This window comes from Fundulus heteroclitus, unplaced genomic scaffold (genome assembly GCF_011125445.2).
Source record: "Fundulus heteroclitus isolate FHET01 unplaced genomic scaffold, MU-UCD_Fhet_4.1 scaffold_220, whole genome shotgun sequence".
Taxonomy (NCBI): domain Eukaryota; kingdom Metazoa; phylum Chordata; class Actinopteri; order Cyprinodontiformes; family Fundulidae; genus Fundulus; species Fundulus heteroclitus.
The window spans coordinates 136,147-155,607 of record NW_023396632.1 but is presented as its reverse complement, the minus strand read 5'-3'; the positions used below and the strand labels follow the sequence as shown (position 1 = coordinate 155,607).

Genomic DNA, 19,461 nt, shown 5'->3' with positions numbered 1-19,461 from the left:
CTGCTCCATAGACAATCAACATGACATGACTCAGGGACGCATATTTTCTAGGGGAGCAGTATCTTTTACAAAAAGAAGATGGGTACAATTTCTTCTATGGGACGTTGATATTTGCGTTTATTTATTTATTTGTTTTTTTTTTTAAAAAAAGCACAGATTCCAATCTAATGACAAGAAAATAGTTGTAAAAAATGTACACTGGTACTTTTAATGTCATACTGTTGTGGAAATTTAATGTAATTATTCCAATAAAAAAACGATAAGCTTATAAAACCTACATTTGTTATCATAGTTGTTATTATTGTTTTTAGCCACAGTTAATAAGAGCCACTGTAAAAGGTCCAAAGAGCCCCTTACGACTCTAGAGCCACAGGTTGGAGACCCCTGAGCTAGAACCTTCTCAAAACAAACAGCGTCATCCTCCACCATATGAAAAATATTCAGCCCAGACGGTTTAACATGTTTTAGCTTGTTTTACTGTTCACATATTACTTTTAAAATGGAAGAGCAATACTTTTCAAACTTTTTTGAAGTTTCCAAATCCATAAATGTTAAGAAATAGCTATTTTGGTCTTAAACCTGCACCCTAACAACTGCATCCAACAATGACAATAAAGGCATTCAGTTCAGTTTTACAGTGCAAAGTGAATTGTATATTTTAGCCAATGAATTTTTTTTGTTCAGTTTACACTGTGGTCAGAAATTCTGTTTTTCCACACACTTTACTTCTTTAGTATTGTTAGGATTTTTTTTCTCAGGCGTTTCAATACTATACTGAAGTTAAACAATATCATACATTACAGAGGCTTTCATTGAGAAACATGTCCAGTTCATGCAAGCTGTTAACGCGATTGATTGAGATCTTTGGAGCTTTCTGTCCACCCAAATCTCAATAGTTTTATTTCATGTTCACTTAGTTAACATAGCCATCCAGTGCTGAAAAAAGCATTTTTCATTACTAAATTGCTCCTAGATCCTTGATCCAGTTATTTTATTGATAGCAGCGTTTTCATAGGCAAAATTGATAATGATGCATCTCTGTCAACATGACAGATGACTTGGGGCCATGTTCACCTTTTTTGTCTTTGGACAGCACTTTTTTCCAAATATCGCAAACAGGAAGGTCGTGCTATCAGAACAAAAAAACTTGAACAGATCTTTCTGAAGTTGTTACTTTTCTGCAAATCTTGACACTAGACCAGCTTTCAAAAGTTGAGGCCTCTGTCCTTGAATTTCTCTACGAATTGATGAATGGTTTAGTTAGGTGCAATCTTACTATCAGCAACACCCTTGACAGTAAAAGCCTTTTGGCACCTTTTTCCCTTAAAGTAAACATAAATGACAAAGAAGGATTTAGCTCAGCATTTAATAGCATTTCCTTTGATCATCTTTCATTGGCTCAATTCAAACTGCCACAATAAAAACCAAAGCTAAAAAGTGCTTAACCTTTTTTTTTATTGTCAGCCTCACTCACATGTTTTGGCATATAGATAGCTAGAAATAAGTTTAAATAATAATCTTACACACACGAAAGAGCGTGCACGCACTTACAGACACACACATACACACACATCAACAGCATTGCTAACTGAAGTGTGAAGCTGAAAAGAAACATAAAGGTGTGGCTACAGAGCATCTCTGGCTCCCGGGGCTCTCAGTACCAGAAACCTGTTCAGTTTAAAATCAAAATCTATGGGACGTTCACCGGGAGGTTTGAAGGCCCCTCTCATTGCTGAACTCAGGTAGGGAATGAGCTCACTGTTCTCTTCAAATGATGCAAGCTTCTTCTTGTACTTCTGCCGAGTGTAGTCTGTGCCCCGGGGGTTGAAAGCTTTTAAAATACACCAAAACAACACTTAAAATCTTTATCATCATCATCATCATCATAACTTGCCCTTAAACTTGATTAATGATTTAACCACTTGCACCTTTGACATTTTGCTCACCTTTCAGATAGAAGGCCACATAAAGAAGAGCTGATCTTTGTATACTGACAAAAGGGTACTTTGGTTTGAGAGTCCCAGCAGCGGTCATAGCTTTGATCACTGCTACGGCCACTCCCTGAAGAGGAAAATAAGTTCAACTCAAAGCCGTTTCAGTGCACCAGAGAAACCCTTAAAATGCATGCAAGGAAATGTTTAACCTAAAAAAGAAATAAGACTGGTGTCAACGTGTCTAACCTGTTCCAGGTAGCCCAGTGTTGGAAGAGAGGTGAGAGGAATAGGCTCACAAAGAGGTGGAACCTTACACGGCAGCTTTTGGTCCCAATAGGTTTCAGGCATCCTTTGCATGTTAACATACACCAAGGTAAAAATGCTTAATTCTATTGTTATTGTTATTTAGTTTATGAAGAAAGCACAAGCTGAAAGTGTTATATTTAGAAATGAACAGACATACAGTAATGTAAAAAACATGGTTGCCCAAACACAGATTTTTCTTCTGTTTTTGCCCTCTGGTTGGACTGAAATATTTCAGATCAAATGCAATTTCAGATCAGATAAAGATATCTGGAGGGAATACAATTAGCAGTTTTCAAATGATTAATACATTTTTTTCAGAAGAAAAAGTTAAAAGTCACATGTTTATTGCTGGACTGGAGAGTTAAAATATTTTTCCTGAAATGCAGTTATTCTTATGGAATGAGAATCTGATCTTCCTTAAAGTGGGCTGCATAGTGGTGCAGCTGATAGTACTGCTGCCTTGCAGCTAGAAGGTTGAAACCACAGGTTTGACTGCATGGAGTTTGCATGTTCTGTGCATGTTCTCTCCAGCTACTCCAGCTTCCTCCTACAGTCCAAAATCATCACTGTCAAAAGGTTAAATGACCATTGACTACTGGAGATAGGCACCAGCTTCCCCATGATAGCAAATGGATGAAAGCATCTTCCATAAAATTTCACTTTTATTTGTCCAAAGGTTTTTTTCATAGTGAGATGTAGCTTTGTGTTTGCTTTTTGTTGTGAGCAGTGGTTTGGCCTCCCATGAATGCCATTTTTGCTTTCTTATTATTTCTTATTGTTTGCTTTCGTATTATTTTTTTTACGTTTCTTATTATTGACCATAACAAGGTTATGTCAGGCCTGCAGGGGTTTGGATTTTGTTTTGATTTCCAGGACGAGTTGTCGAGTCGCTCTAGGAATAATCTTGGTATCTGAGTCACTCCAGGAAATCTTCACTACTGTTTCATGTTTTCTGCATTTATGGAGAATGCATCTTGAAGTCCCTACACCTTAGAAATGGTTTGTAAGCCTTTTCAAACTGAAATGTGTCAATAACTTTGTGTCTCATCTGTTTCTAACATATTTTCTGATCAGGACATGGTGCGTTGCTTCATCAGCTATTTCAAGCTACTTTATGTTGCCAGATAGCTTCAGATTAAGGGGATTCTTGATTCCACAGACCTGGCAGTAATCAGGGTTGGATGTGCCTACTGAAATTCAAGTCAGCGTTGCGAATAATTCATGATTAAGTAGGGGGCAGCAGGGAATTGGGAAACAACGGACCAGGTAAGTTTGGAAAGCTGTATTCCCTTGATGAACCAAATCATCCAAAAACTGATTTTTGGATGTAGTCAGATAGTTGTCTGATGATAAAATTAGTTTGATCTAAAACAAGTAAAATGGGCAAGATAGGTAAACATAAAAGAAGTGTGCCTGAGATTAAACACTTTTTTAACATCACGTACCTCAAAAATTTATCCTGCTTCTGCTTTGTCTCAAAGATGTAGAGTTTTCCCTTGTATTCCACTGCATATTCAATTTTTCCTCGGACCAATGCTTCATACCTACAAAAAGAATTTATTTTAGACCTATCCTAAAGAGATGGCAAAGTAGCCATTATTTTATTGTGAACTCAAATGTTGAGCAGGAATGTATACCTCTGCTTTCCGTCTTTGTAAGTGACAGGACAGAAGCCCTTTAGTTCAGCCTGCTTTGGGAATTTGTTTTTCACCTGGAGCTCTGTCAGCTTTGTTGGCAGTAGGTGGGGCTCTGGGAGGTTGTGTGGACAACCAGGCGCCACAAACTCATCAGGAGTTGACAGGAACGTCTGTTAAGAAAACATAATATAGTTATCTTTTTTTAAAACAAGAATGTAAGCATCTGTTTGTAATTGATAATACGTAAATCTAGGACACTGACCTCAAGATGGTTTTCGCCACATAACCGATAATAATGCCTTTTGTACTCAGCAGCATGAGTTAAGGCTGCAGTTTCGGAGCAATCCACCAGGTGGTGGTGAAGAGCCAGGCAGACGGGACAGTAATGGCCAAACTCTCCAAGGCGACAACCAAGCTCTTTAGGTGTGATGCACAGCCTGTTTATGCAGGCAGCTTTCCCTGTTAAATAATAACAATAATCCAATAATCATATTTATTCATCATTGCAACATACATTCCAATCAGATTTGTTCTCTGCATGTAACCCGTCCGCTTGGGGAGCAGTGGGCTGCCACTGTGCGGTGCATGGGGAGCAATCTGCGGTTAAGGGTCTGGCTCAGGGACCCAGAGTGGGAGTTGAACCCAGAACCTCTGGGATACTCCATTTTAGGGAGCAGCTGCACCTGGGGGGCATTCTAAGGCTAAGGGTCTTGCTCAGACTCCTGGAGTGGCAGTCTGTGGGAGTCAAACCAGGGAACTCTCACCCTTACCAGCATGCAAGTACCCCACTCTAACTATGAGGCCCACCACTAATAATGCATGCTGTTGTGAGGTTAACAAAAAAACAAGTATTTAAGTCTTACTTACCACTTTGTGTTCTGTCCAGGTAGGAATGAATGCACTTCATACAGGCGTTGACTTCTTTTAATATATTAGTCCAGATCCACCATTTGCTTTTCATGCCATTGATTGGGAACCAGTTCTGATGCTGTTCTTGGAAGTATTGCCGAACGTGTCCAGTCTCTTGCTTGTAAGAAGAATCCCAACTGAGCAGGATCTCAGAGCTGTCATGCATGACGTAAGGCCTAACATTTATGGGGGGAAAAAGAGTGAACAGGGTTTTTTTTTTTTTATTTTCATATTTGGGAATGCTCCCAGGCTTGCTGTATCTGAAGAAAACTACTGAGATTAAAGAGGGCTGTTTTACTTGCTAGGGTTCATCTTGTCAGTTAGGCCTCTTTTAAGAACCTCCACTGTGTCAAGCTCAAGCTCAAACACAATCATGGGGATGATGCTCCGAGACGCCATGAGTTCTGCCTGCTTAAGAGTCATTGGAAAGCCATCCAGTACATACCTGAAATATTTATGAAATCACACATTCCTTTTAACATTCACTTAACTGGAAACTGTACCGGTACTTTCTTTGTTAGTCAAAATAGATCCTTTTCTTGTTCAAACTCTAAAATAACAGCATTTTTAAAAAGTAAATACTTTTTAGTCTTGCAGTGCCTCAGAAAACTATTTATACCCCTTGACCTTTTTTTTTTTTCAAATTTTGTCAGATTACTACATCAATTTATAATGTGCTTTATTTGGATTTTATGAGTAGGACAACACAAAGCAGTGTATAATTGGGAAATAAAAGGAAAATGACACATGGCTTTAACTTTTTTTTCTAAATAAAAGTGAGAAAAGTGTGGCATTCTTTTGTTTTCCGTTTCCTTTGCTGTGATACCACTAAATGAAATCCAATGCAACCAGCTACATCCAGAAAGTAAATAGTCTATCTGTGATAAGTCCATTCACTGTAGTCCTCAGAGGTTTGTTGAAAACATCAGTGAACAAACAGCACCACAAAGACCAAGGAGCACAGCAGACAAGTCAGGGACAAAGCTGTGTAGAAGTTTTAAGTAGGGTCAGATTAGAAAACAAATTACACACTCTGAACATCTCACATTAGCAAAGCTTGATCCATCATCTGACAATTTAAAAAACATGCCCCAACTGCAGAAACAACAATCTGCATAAAATGGCCAGGCTAAGAGAAGATTCAGCAGAGAAGCAGCGAAGAGGCCAATGGTAACTCTGGAGGAGCTGCAGAGAGCCACTTATCTTACTGGCGCTTTTGTGGACAGGGCAACCTTTAGCAGCTCACTCCAATAATATGTCCTTCATGGAACAGTAGCTAGAGGGAAGCCATTGTTAAAGGAAATCCAAATGGATTTTGTTTCTACATACTATGTTGGGGACACACACACAAAAAAAATAGCCAGGATTGATTAGAAGATGGATAGAGCTGTAAGAAAGAGCTACAATGCAAAATATTTATTTATCTGGATTTGAAATCCACACTATTTATGTGCTAAAACAATCGCGTTAAAGAAAACAACTAAAGTTGACTAAGAATCTGAAAAGGGTTGAAAACTGATTTTGATTGATGGTCTGCATCCAGTCTGACTGAGTTTGAGCTATTTTGCAAGAGACACACCAGAAGAACTCACAGCTGTAACTACATTGAAAGGTGGGTGACAAAGTGTTGATTCAAGTGGGCTAGAAACAAATACATGCCACACTTTTCAGACTTTTAATTTGACTTGGGGAAAAATGCTTTTGCTTTCACATCACAAATACGAGATTTTTTGTGTTGGTTCACTGACATAAAATCCCAATAAAATAGACTGAAATTTGCATCTGAAATGCAAATAAATATGAAAAAGTTTTAAGGGGTATGAATACCAAAGATCTGTAAATTCAAACAATGTTTTTGCATGATTGTAAATAACCATCTTACCCTCGAATGCTACACACTGAGTCCAGGAGCGCCACCTCCAGACACTGAATAGCCAGTTCATCAGGCAAAACATGGCCTTGTGTGAGATACCTTCTCATCTGGACCGCCAGATCGGTGTGCTCTTTACAGCTCAACACCGTACGCATAGCGGTCCCAATGGAAAGCCGAGCCAAACCATATTTTTTAGCAAACATTTGTGCCACTGCCGACAAAAACGAAGAACAAAAATGAAGTCATTTGAAGCTGCCTTGACAATCGAGGATCATTTACATCTGCCTTGAGACTTACCTGTGGTTTTTCCAGATTTAGGAGGTCCAGCCACTGCTATTTTTATAGGGAGGGTAGGGGTGGGCTTTGGCTGTCGAAGGTATTTCAAGGGGCTCAGCATAAAGCTGTTGCGGTTTTCCTTGGATCCAAAAAAGTAGATGTACTGTTTGAGGAGCAGCGGATATGTAGTGTTGAGAGGCCACTGCAATGGTTGAATCATGTCCTTCTCTTTGTATTGCTTAGTTTTACATGAAAAAGAACAAAAAAACAAAGGTTACAATACAGGAAGTTAGTCAGTTTCAGTTCTCAAATATAAACAAATATAAATGTACTTCAAATCCACAAAAACACAGCTGTTATTCCAAGACTTTGTAATCACACCAACCTGGACAGGGTCCCAACAACCGAAGGCACTGTGAAGCTTATAGGAGGAGAGCAGCAGCTTCTGTGCAAGTCTGTACGAGATGGGCTGGCATGTTTGGAAAAGTGACTCCCTGTTCGCCAACAGGGGCTCAATTTTCTGGAGCAGATGATACTGGATGATCTTGAGCTTGTCAGATGCATTGAATGTCAGTTTGGGTATGTCGTTTTCACTGAGGAGTTCCTGAGAATATAGCACAAAGAAGACCAGAGAACCATTAAAAAAAAACACAAGGACATTAGAATCTTGCCCTAAACACTAGAGGAACAGTGAATAAGACTTGATCAAATGTCATATGTACTGCAGAGTAGTTATTAGCATCCCACTTATGAGCAAATATAGGACATATGTATTTATACCGTCACAGTCAGAAGGTTGGATTCATCTTTTTCAAAACGTTCTAGTATTTCTTCCTCGATCCTCTCAGTCGCCGCGTTTTCGGTCTCCACATTTTCCATTTCCTCATCATTGTCATCTTGAGGAAATTCCACCTCCAGTATAGCTTCTATCTCCTCCATTGTGTTGTCTGCATCTTCGTCTGACTCATCATCTTTTCTCATCTGTTGCCTAAACTGTTGGTTTAAATTCACAGAGTTGAAGATTGTTTGGAAATGAAAATGGATAAATAAGGTTATGATGAGTTTTGCTCACGCTGAATCTGGACTCATCAGGTCCTTGCTCTTCCAAGAGTTCAGCCCTTCTCTTGGTGATCTTCTCCTCCTTACAGCAAAACAGTAGGTCACAACAAATAAATTAGTTAGATACTGTTATAATGAATCACAAAAAAACCAATGGCAAAAAAGAATCTGCTAACAATTAAACAAAGTCGCATTCTTACTCGGTTTGTTTTGCGCAGATGACGCAGAAGTTTTACTTGTTCTTCATGCTTGGTGTGTAGGTCGTGCCACTTCTTAAAGTAGGTTGGCAACAGGCGCTTTTGGACATCTGCAACTTCAACTTCCAGGACAACAACAACATCAGGGAAAAGCTGTCGCTCCAGCATGTACTCCACCAGCTCAGGGTCATGGGGGAAGTCCTCCAAAATGAAGCCTGTAGACCTAGAAAATAGGTAGTAATGTATGCATGAAAAAAAATATTTCAAGTGTGTACTGAAATTCCAAAAAAGTGCTTCTCACCAGCCAACTTTTGCTGAATAAACAAAAAAAAGATGAAATTTCCATGTGTCTTTTGGTAAAATTGTGGCAGAAAAATGAAAGGTGAGAAGATATCCACATTATTGTATCCTGAATATTACACTTGTTAGTGATACCAAAATCTTCAATTAACAATCAACTAGAATTACAATAATTATTCTTTAAAAAATATGGCCTGAATTAATGAGTGTCTCATTTTAGTAAAACACACCATTAAAGTACTTATGTTACAGTAAAATACCAAAGAAAAGGGTCAGAGTAGTTATGCAAACGTGTATTTCCCTCCAAAATGCAAGACTACGAGACATGAAATAAATCCAGCTATGGTCCTGGTCTGACATATACTTTAAATCCTCTGTGGCAATGCATGATGGGAGGCAGCAGGAAGCACTGTACAAAGAAAGTAATTTAATTGACATGTTCTGCCAAGAACCTTGAGCCCTGGCATTCATGTGTGAATAATTACCAACATGTGCATTCCTGTTTACTGAAGCGTTGCTTCAGATTAGCTTTGAAATGCCTTTAAATGGTAAATGGTTTGTACAGTACTTTTCTGGTCGCACCAACCACTCAAAGCGCTTTACACCACAGCGTCAGTCACCTAGTAGCACTGAAATTCATACACTGATACACAGGTCAGGGTTCAGTGCTTGGTGAAGTCACAGCTTTCTGATTGCAAGATGACTACACTACCCATTGAGCCACTGTTACCCACTGACAAACTACATTATTCCACACGTTAAAAAAGGTTTTCACACAACATGAAAAAAGTATTACTAACTTTGATTTAACGGAGCATCTCTGAGATGTTGTGAAAAAACAGATTCTATGAAACTTCGTCCCAACTAACACAAAAAAAGGTCATATTTTGGTGGCTCTTCACAAAATGTCCACGTCTCAGTTGGTAGGTGATTATTTGGAACCCCATATTATTAGTAAGTTGATGTAATATTGTAGTCTGCTAGTGCAGGGTAGCACTGACATACATATATATATTTTTTTGTCTAACACAAATTTTTATTTGTAATAACTGCCTAAAGTCAATGTGCGTGCTAATCTGTGCTTGAATAACAGAAATGTTGTTTAGATTTTTGTAAAATATTGTTTCTTTCTGGGTAAAATATGTAAAATTTTTTATTATTATTATGAATTTCTATTTCAAATTAAGTATAGACGTTTAAAAAAAAATCCAAAAACTCTGCCTTCATTGAAGGTCCGTCACAAAACGCTGTATTACCTATGATGTACCAGCAGATGGCAGAAGTGCTACATTAACGACGTAAAAAAATAAAAAGACTGAGGATGGTGTAACCCTTGTGGTCTACAACAGTTTAACTTCACCTCTCTGAGTCATTAACATATTCTACTTAGATTGAAAGGTTAAAGGAAAAAGCGTCAGAACAGAACAAATGGGACGGTGTGGGAAGAATACATTAAAATGTCCGGATGCATCTCAATAAGCCAGGTAGAAAAATAAATAAATAAATAAAATTTAGTATGTTGAAGTGTTTGGTCTCTTCTCCAAGAGATGTCTTCAGCCCGAGGAGTCCCAGGTAAACTCAGCCTTATAAGCTGTACACCTGCAAAGCTACTCAACAAGTTTAACGGTGACAATCAACACTGGTAGCTCTCTTGCAAAAGAGGACAACCAGCTTACCAACTGATCATTAGTGCTCTGATGGCTCCCAAAAGCCTGAGTCATGCTTGCAATAACAGGGTTAAAGGGGGGCAGTTGGACCCGGAGACCTCCCCCCCCCATCAAACGAAAGGTGATTTCTTTTCACAAAAAGGGCTTACTCAAACCAACGTTCCTCCCTATCCAGGATGAAAATATCTTCATCCATCGAAGAGTGACCGCTGGCCTGCAGATGAGTGTAAACTGTCAAATCTTGGCCCAATGACGCTGCTCTTCTGTGTTGGCCCATCCTTTTGGCTAGTGGCTGCTTTGTTTTCCCGATGTATAATTGGCCAGATTCCTCCAGGAGCTTAACAACATACACATTATTACATTGCTATGTCATTGTGCTGTGGGACCGAATCCTTGGAGTGAACAAGATTTGCCGGTTTACACTCATCTGCAGGCCAGCGGTCACTCGTTCAAGGATGAAGATATTCTCATTTTGGATAGGAAAGAACATTGGTTTGAGAAAGGAGTAAAGTAGGCCTTTTTTTTTTTTAGAGAAGCCACTTGTTATTAAACAGGGGTGGTGGCCTCCGGGTCCAGTTGCCCGCCACTCGCAACACTGTTATTGTGAGCATGATTCCACCCCCTGGGAACAATAAGCACGCTTAAACCTGTTGATCCAAGTCTATAATAAGGATAGATGGATGGATGGATGCATGGACAGATTCAGGGTAATAAAGAAAATATTGTAATGTTATAATACTTATCTTAAGTTAAGCGCTTTTACAAGATAATTTGGAGGTTCAATTTATCGAAGAAGAGCGAGCTAAGATGAAGAATGTCTGGTAATAATTACTTGTATGGCTCTTCTTTAAAGTAAGGTAAAACAATCATGTCCAAAATGTGTGGACTCAGCGCCTCTCCGTGGGATAGGAAGGCTTTGATGGCTAATTCTTCTTCAGTCATGATCTCCTCCTGTTGTAAAGGCAAAATCAAAAACACAAAAGTTATGCACACACATTTTGACCATATCCCCTCCTAAGACTTAGTGGAAGAACCAAAAAAGTCATGCAGTGGCAAAAATTAAATGAATAAAATAAATAAATAATGAAGCCAACCTCAGTGTTGTTCATGGCGCTAGAGTCATTTTCGTTTTCGTTCTCCTCCCCCGCCATTTCTTCCTTGATTAGGGCCTCCAGATACTCTGAGTCGCTCGTGAGGAACACGGCTTCATCGGCACGAGGAACCGGCTGACTTGTCTTGGCTATGATCCGCATTTGGAGCAGCTCTCTGAACTGAATATGGAAGAGCCCGAGTTTCTGGGCGAGCCATTCGCCGTGAGTTGACTTCCCCGACCCCCTGGTGCCGAGCAAAAAGATTCGCAAGGCGGGAGGCTTGCATAGGGGGAAGACAGAAACGCGTAAGAGATTCTATCTTCGTCTTATAAATACACCGTTGAAATTCTCTTTCTGCCAGCCTTTACCTGAACGAGTTCTCTTTGTGAAACAAAATGCGCAGGGTTTTGAAGGAAGGACTCTCTGGCGTCCAGGGTGGAGAAGTAATAAGTCCGCTCACGGTACTTGGCCGAAAATGTGTCGGTAGTCGGCCAGAGGACATTGATGTTTTTCAAAGCAACAGGGCAGAAATGCTTGGTATCCCCTAACAAACTCTTGACTGTTGATTCGCCTTGTAACTATTGGTTGAGCAGAGATGATTTTACAGATTAATAAAAAAAAATATTAATCTACAAAACATAAGAACCACATCCTAAATTTTTGGGAAGTAAATAGCATCGTAAGGGTAATTTTAAATCAAAAACATTTGGCCGTACGCCAACCTCTTCCTCTTCCTCGTCATTGTCGTTGTCACTGCCGTCTTCCTCTGCCGCTAAGGCCATAGCATCTTCTTCCTCCTCGTCAATGTCAAGCGTAGACAGCTCCCAAGCCACGTACTGAAATGGTTCTAAAGAAGAAGCGTAGACAGAGCGGTGAAAAGGTGGTTGTTCTCGCACAGATTTCCTTTTTTTTTTGCTTTTTGTCAAACTTAAATGTTTCAGATGATCAAACAAATGCCAATATCACACAAATATAACCTTTGATTAGATACAAAATGCTGTTTTTGAACTGATGAGTTTGTTTATTTGAGGAAAAGGCTGTTAAAAGAACACCAGGCTCTATATGAGAAAGTGTATTCCTCCATTGTTTAATACAGACTAAACTGTGATTATCCACATTTTCTGAATAGCTGAGTTCAACTTTAGTCAGGCCTGATAACTGCCTGCCAGACCGTTGCAGTGAAGAAATTGCTTAAACAGAACCTCTCTTGACAACATGAAGTGGAATAAATGTTATAAAAAACATGACTCATCACTATGTCTAAGTAAAAAAAAAACAACAACAAAAAAACCCCTTTAAGAACAGACAAGAAACAAAGCCAGCGGCAACTACGAGCCTAGGAAGGGACACAAAGTCATTTTTGTGGCTTCGTTATTCCAGTTGAACCACTGTGAGAGCAATTATTCACAATATGTGAAAACACAGAGAAGTGGTAACTTTCCCTGGAGTGGCCAGCCTACCAACTCATTAAGTGCACCAGCGACTCATCCAGGAGGTCACAAAATAACCCAGAACAATATCTAAAGAACTGCAGACCTCAGTTGCATCAGTTATGGTCAGTGTTGATGTTTAAGCAACAAGAAAGAGACAGATTAGAGATTGTGTCCATGGAAGCGTTCCCAACCAAGGCTGGCCAAATCAAACACAAAGGCTTGTGTCTCAAAAAACACTCAGCATTTCGAAACCAGGACATCAAATTGGCAATTAAACATAGTGGTGGTGATGTGATGGTCTGGGGCCACTTCGCTGCTTCAGCACCTGGACAGCGTGCTACAACTGAACCATGTGTTCTACTCCCTGGTAATCCTGAAGAAGACTGTCCGGGCATCAGTTTGTGACCTGAAACTGAAGCACTGCACTGCAAAAACGGAACTAAAAATAAGTTAAATTTTCTTAAAATGAGTGTATCTGTCCTTGATTTGAGCAGGTAAATAAGATGATCTGCCAATAGAATAAGATTTTTGCACTTAAAATAGGAACAATTCATCTCCATCATCTTATTTCAAGTGCAGGATGTCTAATTATCTTAATTTAGGGGTCAAAATACTCATTCCATTGGCAAATGATCATATTTACCTGCTCAGATCAAGGAAAAAAACCCACTATGTTTAAGAACATTTTGCTTATTTTTAGATCCATTTTGCAGTGTGTTGGGTCATGCAGCAGGACAATCATCCACAACACGACGGCAAGTCCACCTCTGAATGTCTGAATGCCCCAAAAACAAATGACAAAATGAAGATTTTAGAGTGGCCTGATTAAAATAAAGACTTGTTTTAGATGCCGTGGCAAAACCTTAAACAGGGTGTTTATAATCACAACCTTTTTTTTTTATAGACAAAAATAAAAGATTCATTGCCAGTTAGTTCTTTTGCTTGATGGTCGTTGCTGCGACCAAAGCGGCGCAATCAAAAACATGGTTGATTTTAAATATTTAAGGAAGCCAAAAAGGAGACATCTGCAAAGGAGCAAATACTTTTTCACAGCACTATGATGAGAAATTCAAACTTGGACGTTCATTGTGATGACTCAAAACAGGTTTTCAAACTCACTCTCCATGTTTTGGACAATTTCTTGAAGCAAGTCCTCCGGGCTTTTACTCTCGATCTCGAGGTTGAAGTGGTCGACTGGTAAACTCGACTGCATTTGCTCCCATTCCCCCTCAAGCTGCAGCATTTGCTCTTTATATTCGTTCATCTCTGGAACGTCGGGATAGCCCAAATCCAAATCATCCTGTAGTGCTGCAGAGTAAAAGAAGGAAAGGATTAATGCTTACAACTCTATTATTAGTGATTCAGTTGATTCTTTTCACTACAGAGTTCGACCTGAATGTTTAACAAATAGTAAGTTGGAAACAGGTTTTTATCGCTCGATTAATTCAAATTATTACTGATTTCTTCTGTGCAGGTCTACTGGGCTGGTAACATCCACATGTTTAGGCTCCTCGCTTTATGAAAATAAGCAAAATAAGATGCTAAGGAAATGTACAAGTTCTAGAAGATTATTGTGAATACAATACCATCTTCCTCTTCGACAACCGTCTCTAAGTCGGATTGCATCTCTGATTCCTGCTCTTCTTGCTTTCTGAAGTGGGAAGAAAGGAAGCGCAAAACCAGAAGTGTGCATAAAAATATTTTAAATTGTAGAAGGCCCATCATGTCTGAACTTACTCATCTTGTTGGTTTCTCTGAGACAGTTCTTCCTGTAGCCTCTTCTCGATAGCTCTGCTCACTTTTTCCTTATTCTTCTCATAAACTCTCCTCAGAACTGCTCCGTACAAAATATGATGAGGATGAGGATTAAGGACACATTTTAAAGGCTGACGAGGAGAAAACAAATGAAGGAATTATGCCCTTACCCTGATGGCTGTCGCTGTCTCTGAGACAGATGATTGTATCTGGTGTGATTCCTGCTCGGTCCAAGACATCCATTTCAGTTAAGTTCTTGGGGAAGTTGTCAAGCACCCATCCAGTTTTGGCCCCGGCTGTGGAGTCCATCGCCTCAATCTGTGACATCAACCGCATTAGCTTGGTACTAATATACTTACTGGGACCCATAAATGTACGTTGAAATTATGAATACGTTAGTGTTTGCGTCGTAGATTTTTCTTTAGAATGTTATACAATCCAACTTGTAAAACAAAGTTTCAGGATTAAAAAAATAATAATTAAGTCATGGAGGATGAATAAGAATCCAAAAAAGGGAAACCAACCTCTTTCAGGCGCTTCTCTAGCACGTCAGCATATACTTCAAAGGGAGACTGTCTCGTTTGTTTGGCTTCCTGGATCGCAGGAAGCAGCAGGGCCTTTACTTGTGGATGATCCTCTGTCACTGACAACATATGAAAATAGCATTTGTTCACCTTCCAGCAGGACTGAGACAGGTATTCTGCCTATGAAGCATTGAGGCAGAGGGTGCTGGACAAATTATTTTGTACGACGAAAACATATTTGTGAGTACATAGTTCAGATATTTGTAAAAGAACAAAAAAAAAAAAAAAAGGAAAGAAAAGCAACAGTTTCCTTTAACTTCATGGCTGTGATCGTATTTTAGGCTATTACATGAAAACAAAATACCATTTGTGGCTGTAATGTAACAGACTAAAAAAAGGTTCATTGGGGTATGAATACTTTAGCATTGTATAAAAAGCTCTATTTCTTTAAATAAAAATGTAAGCATTAAAGATGAGTGACCGTTTGTGCATATGCCCACATAACACCTTTTCAAAGGTATACACATTTTTGAGAGGATGATAATGTAATGTGAAAATCAGATATCATAGATAAATTCCACTTGCCTAAAGTTTTTTCACTATCCTGCTCCATCTCCATCTTAACTTTCTCTATAGCAGCTTGTGTAGTCGCCTCTTTGATTCTGTCAAGCCGTTCCTGTTCGGCCTTGGCTAGAACGGGCTCTGAGAGCTCCTCCAAGTCGATCACCACTGCACCATAGTGCCGAGCTAGAAGACTGCACAGGGTGCTCTTTCCAGCCTGGGGAGGCCCAATGATGGAAACTTTGCAAGGGGGCCTGGGCATCGGAGGCAACAAGTACCTGCGTGGATTTGTAACAAATTTCTGGTAGGCCTCCTGCGATGACAGTATGTACAACTTGTCCTGAAAGCTGTACAGGGGTGGAGAGGGGAATGTTTTGATTCAGTCACAATTGGAGCAACAAGGACAGCCATTCCAAGTGGAATCATTTTGTTAAAGGCCACTCACCTTACAGAAAATTCTGGCTTTCCTGGAATAATCTTGCCCTCCTTCAGAGCGACGGGACAAGTGCTGCCCCAGCGGCTTCTTCTCCACCGAAAGCCAGGGGCCACGGTTCTGATGGAGGACATAAATCTCAGAAGGTGTTCCTGTAAAAGAGAAAAACACCTGATGACACTGATTCAAGTTAAAACTGCGGCAGTTCCGTCAGAGGTGTGTTTTAAAGGCTCCGTCCAACATATATCCATTTAGTAGGTAGTTCTACAGCTACATGAATTAATATAAAAAGAAACTATGAGGATAGCCATACCGTTTCAATGGTGTCTCCTAGTTCTTCATCAACATATTGGCTGAGGAGGACTGGAACAGACACTCGCTTTATAGCCATAGTTTGAAGACGGGTCATCACAGACTAAAAGACAGAAGTAGAAAAAAGACAAGGTCAGCCGTACCAAAGACATCAGTCGATGAACTTTCCTAAATTTACATTTTTATCTTTACCAAGTGTTGTTCTTCAAGAGTATTGTTTCCATCCAGCTCCAAAAGGTAAAGGGGGTTGTGTTCTGCAATAAAGTCCTGGAAAAATGTCAAGTAATACCGAACATATTTGTTGAAAGAACAACACATGTGAACACATGTTATGTTTTTTTTTTCATCCAGTCTTTTAAGTTAATCGAGAAACCTATGTTTAAAATATTCTATACCAACTTAATCTTTGCAGGGACTAAAAGTGCCCCACCTCTAGTGGAAAGGACAAGAAGTGTGGTTTGGAAGAGTCGTCAATCCATCATAGGGTATGAGTGGTAGAAAACATACAGAAGATTATTTGCATATTTGGGGATAAAGAAAAAAAATACTATTTTTGTATTTTAACAAGGAAAAAAAAACTTTAATACCAAGAAATTACATTAATGTGGCAAGAAATTCAGAAAATTCTTTAAGATTGAAGACATATAAGTTGATAATGGCATTCTTAAAACTGAATGGACATTTTTTTTTCCCAGACATAAAGTAATTTCTGTGTCAATCTTTCAATTTGTATGTTCTGTCACCAAGGGAGCCAGGTGGGGACAATTTACAAATTACATTAAGTAATAGCCCGTTTGTGTTTAAATAAAGAGATTTAATTGCTAAAACTGGCATTTGGCTGCAGATTCTGAAAATTCTTGAACATTTTACATGCATGGCAAGTACGTAATGCAAATAATTTTTTTTTTCAAAAAAGAAAACTCAAGACATAGTATTCTTAAGGCAATCTTGACAAGAGCGTTCTGTGTGTCCAGGGGACAAAAGTGGAACAAACAATGTCTGCTGTTAAAAACACAACGACATACGAGACATTACGTCTGCCAATGAGTTATTTAGAAAATGCTAATTCCATCCTAACTTGCCTCCAATGGTCTAAGCAGGTTGTCCTTGTACGTGTTGATTCTAGCAAATGCATTTCTAGGCAGGTTTTCTGGTGTCCACACCATCTGGTCAATAATGTCCTTAGAGTTGTCTTCATCCTCAGCCTGTGAGAATAAAGGAAACCAGTGTTTTAGAATACTGTAGTTAAGCATATTGTTTTTTTTGTATTCAAATTGAGGTTTAAAGTTTATTGTTGTGTAAACATTTAGTCACTAAAATAGTCTTGGCTCATCCTAATTTAGCTGTTTTAAAAAAAAGTCTAAATATGGTTGGAAATCCAGGTGAAACAAAACAACAAAATGAGGTGACGCTTCTTCTTTTATTTCATAAATAAAAGAAGAAGCTGGGCCTGAAAAAAATAAGAACTGAAGGTTAGTAAGTGGAAAGTTTTTGTACTGCAAGTACCTCCTCCTCGTCCTCATCCACCTCCTGACTCGAGCTCTTCTCCTTCCTGCTGCTCACCTCTTCCTGTTTCCATTGATCCCTGCTGTACAACTTGCCACTCTCTGGATGCTGCTTCAGACCTGACAGCCTTTGGACTAAGTCCTTATCAGCACACTGTTCAAGGATGGGGCACATTGTTGTTAAATTATATCAGTAACTCAGAGGAACATTTTTGAAATGATTTGAATAGACAAAATCTATGGCATGTCAGTTATTCCTGTAAACTACAAATAACAGGTTTTAAAATAGCGAAGGAAATAAACACAGCTTCCAAATGTAAGTATTTTGACCTTAATGTTAATGATGAAATCTGGCGTTAGCTTGAGGTTTCTGATCAGTTCAATCTGATCGCAGATCTTACGGGAGTCCTCTGATATAAACGGCACGCAGCTCAACACATAGCCTGTACAGAACAAGTGCAGAATCAAACAAAGACAGCCTCCATGCTGCTTTCACAAAGACACTTTTCCCTGCCTGCTTGTTTTGGCATTCCCATGTATTCTGGTGAATCATTTTGTAGATTTCTTGTAACCAAATGGTACAAACAACATTTGGTGTTAAAAGCGCGTACAGTGCAAAGCCATGTCAGCTAAACTTTTAGAACACTGTTTACCATAGTGCTCAACCTCAGGCGAATTAATCCGGGCAAGGATGAGCTGCAGAACCATGTCGTCTGGAATACTTTTCCCTTCATATAAGATGTTTAGCAGCTGAAATGATTTTAAAATGCAATATTGATTGTATGTGTTTGATTAGATGCATATTTAAAGAAAAGAATGAAACGAAAAGAAAAATCTGAAAAAGTACATCACTAAAGGTCTCACCTCTATGCCTTCATTAGACTTGTTTTTAATGTGTGTGTTGAGAAGGTCAGTATCTGAAACATATTTTAAAGTAGAAGTTTCTCGACTGCCATGCATACAAATATACAAAACAAAATTCTCAAGAAGAACTTACCATCAATTAAGATACATTTCCAGGATTCTGCAATCTTTTTGGCCAAGGTTGATTTCCCAATACCCTGTCACAATAAGGAATGAAGCCTGGGGTCAAAAGTGACGGGATATCTTGGAATTGCTAATATAATTTTTAATGTTTATTTGCATAGAAATTTGAAGCTTAAAATTCAATTTGCTACCTAACATAATTTATATCTTTTTATAACGATTTTGCTTTTATTTTTTATTTTACTAAACGAGGTTCTTGCAGATAGTATATATCTACCTAAGTTTAATTATCTCAGAGAACTTACCGGTCTTCCAAATATAATGAAGCAGGTGGGTTTAGCAAGAAGACCCTCTTTCTCAGCTTCATCTTCAATTAGATTGTCCACCAAGGCGTCCATTTCAGCTTGCCGAACGGAGAGAGTCATTCTACTGCCTTAAAAAACCTTAATAGAAGACATTTTCTTTTTTAAGCAAACGCTTTTGTCCCACATTTAACTGTTCGTTAACAGTAAAATTCTATAGTGTACTTACTCTTATCTAACATTCCCGCATAACTCGTTCTACGTGTATTTATTGTAGGTACCGACCACGAAGTTTTGGAAGTAACGAAATTGTCTGGCGGTTACCATAGAGACTCAAACTCAGAACGTAGAAGGGTGACGTAAATTGTTGTATTTTTTTTTAACAGCCATTCGGCATCAT

The 19,461-nt window shown here is 39.0% G+C and overlaps 1 protein-coding gene across 1 annotated transcript; it reads right to left on the bottom strand.

The window, feature by feature from the left end:
• Nucleotides 1–1,260: 1,260 nt before the first annotated feature.
• Nucleotides 1,261–19,199, bottom strand: ak9 (adenylate kinase 9). The gene is made up of 34 exons (XM_021318942.2): nt 19,065–19,199; nt 18,770–18,833; nt 18,637–18,689; nt 18,426–18,522; nt 18,103–18,215; nt 17,774–17,926; nt 17,350–17,472; nt 16,460–16,534; nt 16,269–16,370; nt 15,968–16,107; nt 15,547–15,869; nt 14,962–15,080; nt 14,608–14,755; nt 14,420–14,516; nt 14,269–14,333; nt 13,802–13,990; nt 11,972–12,096; nt 11,618–11,827; nt 11,253–11,528; nt 10,991–11,109; nt 8,195–8,414; nt 8,008–8,076; nt 7,716–7,928; nt 7,321–7,539; nt 6,957–7,173; nt 6,669–6,870; nt 5,085–5,231; nt 4,745–4,962; nt 4,140–4,336; nt 3,878–4,047; nt 3,686–3,784; nt 2,181–2,283; nt 1,947–2,061; nt 1,261–1,831 (listed from the first exon to the last, which is right to left on the bottom strand). Exons 1-34 carry the CDS (start codon nt 19,182–19,184, stop codon nt 1,626–1,628), a joined length of 5,106 nt encoding a protein of 1,701 aa, XP_021174617.2. The 5' UTR covers nt 19,185–19,199; the 3' UTR covers nt 1,261–1,625.
• Nucleotides 19,200–19,461: the final 262 nt, after the last annotated feature.